Raw genomic sequence first — 9,248 nt, forward strand, 5'->3', positions numbered from 1 at the left:
CTAGTAAAATGTCAGTCAGTTGTGGTCTGCTACCCTAAAATATGCTCATGTCCGCACAATAAACCCCTACTTTCGGTTTCGATCCGCAAAACTTGCAGTGTGGAGTGTAGGCCTATAAACATAAACCATCTCATTTCATGCATCAGGCCCGGATCTAGGGCCCGGCCGAGGGGGACCGTGCCTCCCCAGTTGGCCGAGAAGTGACATACTCTACAAAGATGCACCCTACTATTTTGGCAAAGGAATAATTATTTCTCAAAATTTAGACCCAGAAATATACCAGAGGCCACCATTTCATACCTGTATTTCAGAATTTTCCAGGGGAGAGCCCCCTGACTCCCCAATCAAGAGGGAAGTATCGTACCCCTCCAATACTTCAAAATTTAGACCTAAAATACACCAGAGGACACCATTTTCTGCCTGTATTTCAAACATTTCCAGGAGTCCCCCTCATTTCAATAACGAGGACGGTGTCCGCTCGATTGACAGAAACAACGAGGATAGTACCATGGTACATCGTCAGAGGTATCTTTTTTTCTACACACTGTCTTCGAACAAAATCGATCTAATTTTACTGTGATTCCAGTTTTTGTGAAATGAAAGTAACGGCTAACACATAGAATGACTGCTTTTCATTTTCCTAACAAAAATTTCCTCATATAATCCGAAATAATACCATCAATCGTGAAAATATATACCATCGCCTTAAAATATCTTCATTTTCGCAGCAAAAAACGTATTTTTTCACAGTTATTCAGATTATATTAGATAGATATTTAACATGGATATAGTTAAGGTATGATCTTACACATTTAATACTAAAACTTTTCAAATCTTCAGTTAAATACGGAATAATAACCTGTTAAAGGTGTGAATTTCCTGTTCACCAACATGGACATAAATCACACGAGGGCGTTATCGCTCACACGAGATGGTACCCGAATAACCAGCGTGAGAAAATATATCTTTTGAAAAATCTACTACGCAATTTAAGTTAATATTTTGCATGTTGTTGCACGTTTCAACTGCAACTGAGATTTGCACAGTGCAAGTAGATGTCTCAACATGTATGTACAGCCAACTTAGATAAATCTATTAAGAAATACAATGTAAGCTAAAACTGTTTTAGCTTAAGCCTAAATATTGCATACAATTTTTTGTATCTTAACCTTTTACAAGAAATGTTTTCTTTCAGGCGAACATCCATGGAATAATAAAACTATAAATTATATACCAGTAGATACACTTGTATGCCATATCGCAGCGCTCCGTAGAAATTGCCTCTAAAATTGTGGTTTCTTTATAAAATTGTGTTTGATGAAAATGTGTCTAAATAAAATCAGGCTTAAAGTAAATGATATTCTAAAGAATTCCTAAATTTTGAAAACAAACACATTTCAATAGCAATGCCAATGTATACACTTTTACGTAGTAACTAAATGCTTTTCACTATCATATATAAAAATACAATGAAGTTATATGCAAGGTACAATAAAGATGGTAAAATCTTACCTGTAATTAAAAATGCAATCAGAAATATTCCTTTTAGAACTTTTGCTTCTCTGAGGTATTCCATCGTACTATATGTCTCAAACGGATCAGTAAAATATTAAGATATAGCGCATTTTTGTTCGTTATTTTTGCTAAATGGTTTGAATGCACCGTAGATCTTTTTGTCTAACTATCGATTATATTACAATAGTTTTCTTGGTATTACATGGAAGTTTCGTTTTGATACAATATAAGAATGGCTTTACAGTAAAGTTATTGATAAACAAGGTTGTAAACAAATGCATCGAATTTCAATTAAACAAATAACGCATTTTATCATTGTTATACTGCGTGACTAAATATGTATGGATACATTTATTTCTTTATACTAAATGTAATTAAGCTTCTTAAATGTTTTTTGCGAATAGCTCCTTACGTTTTATAATGAGAAAACTAAGATCCTTTTAAGGTTTACAGACACTAAATATGGAAATGGCGCATAATGGCGGATTCAAACTTTGCTCTGTTGTTATATTTTTTCTCTCTTTCCGTCTTTTTGTTATTTTGCTTAATTCACATGACAGGTCCATGTAGGCCGTGATTTTATTTAGGTTAAGCGTAGATGTGTTTTCAAGGAGTTCATAGACCATTTCTTTTTAATTTTTTGCTGGTTTTGTTTATAAAATAGCCAAATCTCAGTTCTACATTCCTTGAGTACTCAGAGGAGTTGTTTTAATCTTAAACTGGGGTTGTAATCCTAATTCCGTTCTATGTGTATTTTTATGAAATACAGAGTGTCGTTTCGTAAATCATAATAATAATTTTACCTGTAGTAAGATCACAAGACTCAAGAAAGGAAGATATTCTGTTTGGAGTATTTTTTGTTTTTGTTGTTGTTGCATTTCGATCACGGGACACGAATTGGTAATAGCTTATCCATGCTTGCATCATTAGTCCTCCACCTCTGATGCGTGTGGGGAAGTTGGTAGTTGCTTGCAGAATACAGGTTTATACAGGTACAATATCCGGGAGCGCTGGTTGGGTGAGTTACCCGCCGTTGCATGACTGGGGTGCTGTTGGAAACCGACGTTAAACCCAAAACAAACGAAAAAACGTCTTGTTGATTTTTTTCTACGAAAGATTACTAGTAACTTACAATTATTGCCTGGAATCGTTGTTGATTGTTTCAGTTTCAAACATAACAGTCATTCATTTCTCCTGGTATTGAAGATTTCCAGTACAGAAATACTGTTAGAAAACGGCGTTAAACACAAAACAAACGTAAACTGAAAACTTTTGATTAAATACTAACTTTTGGCGCTCGTCTGAATACGGTGGCTGGATGTTGGGCGGTAGTATTTCTCCCGATCCGGAGTTTACTTTGGAGTTTGTATGTTGCTTCGGTGTGTGTTACGGGGTGTCTCTATGTGTTTTGAGTGTGTTTCGACACTTCTCTGCTTGGTTTCTTTCGATGAAGGGCGAAATCATGGGCACTCGCATCCAATAGTAGAGTTTTCGATTGACACACACTGTGTATAACTGGACATGAACACATGCGGACATGTTGACAATTTTGTGGTGTATGGTATTTTATAACGGCATATGTTTAGTTCTGGCAGGTGTTGACTGATTGATGTACTAGCTCTTGTCTGAATATTGTGGCTTTAATTCTTAGAATGTTAACTAAAGAATTTTGATTAGATACTAGCATTGTACGCTTGTCTGAATATTGCTGGTTCAGCTGCAGCGTATGTTTGGTTCTGACAGATATTAACAAAATAGTAAAATTTTCGATTCATACACACTGTGTACAACAGGACATGAACACATACGGAAGTGTTGACATTTTTGTGGTGTATAGTGTACTTTTCTGACACCGGATCGTGTATTGTGTTATGTTGGAGATGGTTGCTGGTTGTTTTTGGCTTGGGTTTCATAGATAGTGCCGGTGCCCTCTTTGTTTCTTTCTAAATCAATTTAAGGGGATAATTTTTTGTTTATTTTTTGTCGGTGGGTGGCACACACTGGCGGGGAATCAGTGCGGTCGGATGAAGGGGGATGTGCGGTATGGCCGGGATATCCGGGCAGATGAGTGGGCTGGGTTGCTCTGGGTCGATGATTTTGCTCGGATTTTGGAGGTTTTGCTCCGAATTCTGAGGATTTCGGAGTATGTGACCGAAGTTCGGAGGTATTGTTTTCATACTTTCTGTGGCGGTGTCCGAGTGATTTCCCTCATCGTGTTAAGGTAAGTATATCGCATTGTCACAATTTGAAGAGGATTTTTGTTGTTATCTGTGGGATGGGTATATATTGGTGTAGCTTCGGTTTTCGAGTGGCCCCGCCGCCTAATTTGTCTTGTGGACTCATAGGGCAGACATATATTTTAGTGGAGTTTCAAAGTAGAATCGCAGAATAATTTTCCTAGGCCGTACATAAAATATCGACAATTGAACATGGATCGGGTCAAGGGTATAACCAGACTGTTTCTTAGTGATAAGGTGTACCATTCTTATGATCACATGTATATAAGGATGGATTGATTGCTTGTTGACTCAGAAGTTTTTTTGGATGGCAGACAATTTCAGTTTTGATCTCAAACAAATACTAGCAACCAATGACACATGAATTTTTTTTTTTAGGAACAGAAGGCAGATTGGATGATCATCACAATTATTACAAACGCTTCTGTCTTATCATCTACGATGTTCAAGATGATTGCTAGGTTAAACTGGTAGCATCTTTCAATAAGGATCTGGCTAGGTTCTTGCACAAAATGAATAATGATTTAAAACAAACGGTGTACAAAAATCTCCATAATCACTTTTGCATGGAAAATATTAACTTCGATGAAGACATGTAAACAATTTGGCTGGAAGGTTTTCTTCGGTTGCTGGGCCGGATAGACAAGGAGCGTTGCGCGCGCGTAAAGGCCTTAACTTGCCATTAATTCATCGCAAGGGAATTTATCTGGTGATGTTTCCGGGGAATTCGTCGGGCTACTGTTGTGCATGTCGGTATGTGATGATACATGAGGTTTGGTAATGATTATAGCTTTACGTTTGATTGATCAAATTAACCAAACTGCTTTTGTACAGTTGGACACCACAGATTGTGTTTGCATTTGGTGTGGAATATTTGAATGGCACTTTTCTGCGTGCCAGTTCATTCATTTCATTAATACAACTTGATGTTGCATGACTCATGGATACAGTGGTGAAGAGCATATGCTTTATGTGCCAAGCCAACCAATACATATACATAATTTTAATGGTAAGACCACTTTCAATGGGTTGACTTTTTTCATTTTGTTATTTGCAGATACGGATTGTCAATAAAACAAAACTATTGAGTATTCACTATACTTAAGGATGTTTGTGTACATTTTTCTAATGGTGTTATCACTGAAAAAGCGTGCGAAATGTCAAAATCTACGAAAAGAAAATTGAATTATTGTTGTCATGATTGAAATTTCATAATGAAAAAAACAAACTATGATTTTCTCTGCGCGTTTGTTTATACCAACTAAATTGATGGCTTAGAAAGCTTAATTACTATCAAGTCATTGAATTCTCGTGCATATAATGTAATAGAACACGAGTCATGAGAAGAGCTTGGCAGGATTAAGAAAAGACATATGATATGTCTAAGATACTTTGATATTAATAGGTCAAAAGCACTTACATCTGCTCCTAAAATCGTTTAATGGATTAGTCTCAGGACTAGGGCAAATACAATCACCAGTATGAATGTAATCAACCCCTAGGAATCATTGATGTAACAGTGAACTTTAAATTGCTAAATGGACGCCTCATAGGACTACAGTAACGAAGACAAATGGTATGACTGTGTTCGTATTATCAGTTAAATGCGTACCACCTAACAATATTTGATATAATTGCGATCGTTTAGTTAAATAGATGGGCAAGGAAGAGCCTTAATATGACTATGACCTTATAAATTGTTACATATTTAACCGAAAGGAGTCGGGCAACTGATTTCATTAATATAACTGTCAGACTGTGACCTAATAAATGGTTAAGTAGATAGGTCAATGGATATCATCGATATGACTAATGACCTTTTAAATGGATAAATAGTTGTTGTCAATCTATAGCCTTTTCTCTAGATACTTAAAAGGGTTTGTTGTCAGAAAATGTATAATTTCACATATGTATAACTTCTTCGGACCCAATCAGTCAAAAAGACTTAAGTGTCACTGCTGTTATGTGAGATGAGACATGATAAAGAGTTTATGCAAATGTTGAACGAGTACGAATGTGTAGTATGCTATGTGTGTGTATATAAAGATTGAAACTACTCCCATTGGGTTAGTAGATTCGTTGTTTAATATGCACTCTCGTTTGTACTGCTAGGCGAACCGCCGTAATTGGTCTTGTGCATTGTGGTGCTGAATGGTTCATATAAATTCTTTCCATCTGATCTTTTTATGTTTTTGTGTTGGGTTTAACCTCACATCGACATAATTATTGGTCATATAGCAATATCCCAACTTTTCGTCCTCTGGCCATTGGTTCATCACGGGCGGGCACAAGGGTAGAACCACCGACCTTCTGTAAGACGTCTGAATGGCTTCGTTACACGAAGAATTTATACACCCTAAGTGCTGCTGAAAACCACACTGGTGAAGAGCAAGTGGTTAAAAGTCAGCGACCTTAACCATACAGCCACTGACACCTCCCTTAAATAACGGAGGTCACATAAGGAAAGTCAAATAATATATGTTAATTCGCACTATCTCTATAAATTCATTATATCCTACTTTCAAAGAAAGAATTTAAAGATTCTCTTGTCCCAAGTAAAAATGACTAAAATGCCACTGTTGATTTGTGAGACATACTAGTAATACTCTAAAAGCAGAATTTGTCGCCAGGGTTTTATTTTCGTTATATTGTCAAGGTCCCTCACCTCGCGAATGTGAATCCTTAAGTGAATGTTAACCATTAGTAAAAAGAAAATCAGAAAAATCTTATCATAACACAAATCTTCCGCAACAAATCTAATCGGAACGGTCATTTTAAGTCGAATAAACAAAGCACATAAATTATACATTGTATTGTCTGTTGCGTATGTTTTCTTGTTTGTTGTAAGCGTTTTTCCTCCTCCTCACTCCCCCTATTATCCCATCCTTTCCCTTGCATTTACGCTACTTTTTGCATCCCCTCTCCCTTTACTTTGAGCAAGTTTTCGTGGCTCCCCCTTGTTTTGGCAGCCGGAATCCTAAGACGGTACTTGATTGTTTTTCCTACTTGTGTGGGTGCGTTTGTATGCCTGTGAGTCTATAACGACGCTCTACTGTTTTCTTATGTGTTGCTTGTTCGTTTTTCTATGTTATTCAGTTGAGCGTAGTTGTGTGTTTATCTTTGGTACATGAGTATCTGCACTATTGTGGTTTACGTTGTAGTGTGACTGTTATTAAAGAACATGGCATTCCCTTGTATATTCGTCCTTGTTCAACTTTCCCCTTCGGGTTTCCACCCCCCACCCCCTCGCCCGGCCCCTTTTGGTCCCTTACCATTTTCTTCCCATCTATCTATATTTAGCATAAATTAATATGTACTTGTTGGATGTTTCAATCAACCCGTCTGAAATATTTTTCCATTACAGCTTCTTTTTGTTGTGGACCTACTATGCAAATGCATGGCTCTGGGGTTGTGCTTTTAGTGCTCTGTGCTTTCGAGAAATCTACCCTTACCTATTATCTTTTGTTATATACTAAACTTCAAAGAAAATAGAGTAGAAAATATTAAGTAATGATTCTTGCATTTATTTCGCATTGATGTATTTACTTAAGCTACTTTATATAGATATATGTTTGACATTTGCACAAGCTTTTTCATATCTTCCTATAATCTACCATCTCAGTTTACTTATTATATAATAAATGAATCACATGTTTATAACGATATACCGCTAAAAACTGTACCCGGTTATAATTCTGCAGAGCCTGGCTATAGCAAAATCCTGGGGAGAACCCTTGTGAGGACAATTAAATATTTGATACCTGAACAACTTTATCTTTCTTATTCTGTTCGATCAATGTCAAACAGATTATGTTTATAAAAATTTGACTTTCCAAAGTTTTAATATATCCAATTATCAGTGCCATTTCTGTTTAACATTTGACGTTCATGTCTTTTGGAATAATAACTTTGAATAAAAACGTTAAATCTAACATTTCTATGATATTACAGTGATTTAAAAGATAATACATATTATTTTTATGCACAAGATCACATGACAGCATAAATAATCTGCTATGCTTGTAAACATTATTTTGCTGTTATAAATGTCGGCGGTTGTTGTCAAAACTGTGCGATAATTTTTTTTTTCAGTGGAGCAAAGCGTTTATGCTGATAGGCCCGCGTAGGAGCAGATATTCTTTGTACATTACATGTCTTGAATACCATCATGATATTAACATATGAATATCTACATTCAGCACGTACTTTGTAAAGAAAGAAAGAAAAAAAACTTTTTTTTTCGTATGACACATCATTAATGCAATAATATCGAAGGCGCCCCGATTTTCAAGATTGTACGTGCAGTCTTATATAATTCATATAAGTTTTAACGAAATTGCATCCTACGAGAAAAATCTTTCAAATATCGGCAACGAAATTCCAAAAAGAACATTCAATTAAAAAATCTTTGACAGTAAAGTTAAAAAATTAATCATTACTGATCATTGATACATTTAAGTGTCCCTAAAATCTGTTTAGGAGACGTCATATATCTATCTAAACTCACAGCAAGTATCAAACATAGCTTAGGGGAGTACGAAAATAAATGGTAAACAAGGAACACGTATAATTTGATGAAAATTTATTTATTTTCTAATATTTTATAAAACAACCTGTTACTGTAATATATATTTTATCCACTTAAGATAAAATTGGGATAAAAAGATATGGTCCAAGTAAGAAGGTGCAATATCTTGGGCCATTTAGACCTGTAATTGATTGTTTTTCACGACGAAAATATGTAATACATACAGGATCCGCAACCACAATGTTGTAATGAATAAGTAATTTGTAAAGTTAAAATGAATTTGGGATTTTCAATTTCACAGATGTCTATCTTTACTTTTCAATAGCATTGATGGTAAAACATGCTGAAATTGTAACAAAACCTGTTTTATGATCGTCACCTATAGTCTGTTCGTGTAATAATGCTAAAAGTATTGGCTAACAACTGGCAGGAGCGAAGAAGTGAGGGGGTCTTGACCCCAGGTGTCTGAAGTTAACGTCATTGTTGCAATATACGTGATACACTTGTTAATACGTGTTCGTGTTTCTGAAGAGGCAAGGTTAACATAAACGTAACATAATAAATGTAATTATTAACAATAACTATCAAAACAGACGTGTTATGCTTTAGTAACACAATAACAAATTGGTGCAAAATAGATGCAAAATAGAAGGAATAGGGCTTAACTATATAATTCACTCCTAAAACATGATTCAGATGGTGAAATTCATGACTTGTCACAAATTCCATTTAAAATGGCAATTTATGGTAAGACCTTACTAAAATTCAATAGTTAATTAGATATTTGACCATGTTTAACAGCTTTTGCATATAATTTAGTAATAAGTTAATTTATCTAGCTGAGACATGTTTTGCTGACCAGACAATAAAAAAAGAATTATAAGAACAATGAAGTATTTCAAAACAAAATAAACAAGAAATTTCTATCACACGTCAATGATAAAAGTCCATTATTCAAGAATGGCGTT

The 9,248-nt window shown here is 35.3% G+C and overlaps 1 protein-coding gene across 1 annotated transcript in view; it reads right to left on the minus strand.

Moving 5' to 3' along the window:
* LOC128558234 (uncharacterized) overlaps positions 1-1,814 on the minus strand; it is a 110,242-nt gene extending 108,428 nt beyond the window's left edge. The window contains exon 1 of the mRNA XM_053547112.1: positions 1,513-1,814. Within this exon, the coding sequence (XP_053403087.1) occupies positions 1,513-1,576 (64 nt within the window). The 5' untranslated portion in view covers positions 1,577-1,814. The remainder of the gene's footprint in view (positions 1-1,512) is intronic.
* Between the last annotated feature and the right edge of the window lie 7,434 nt (positions 1,815-9,248).

The sequence above is a fragment of the Mercenaria mercenaria genome, chromosome 7 (assembly GCF_021730395.1).
Source record: "Mercenaria mercenaria strain notata chromosome 7, MADL_Memer_1, whole genome shotgun sequence".
NCBI classification, from domain to species: domain Eukaryota; kingdom Metazoa; phylum Mollusca; class Bivalvia; order Venerida; family Veneridae; genus Mercenaria; species Mercenaria mercenaria.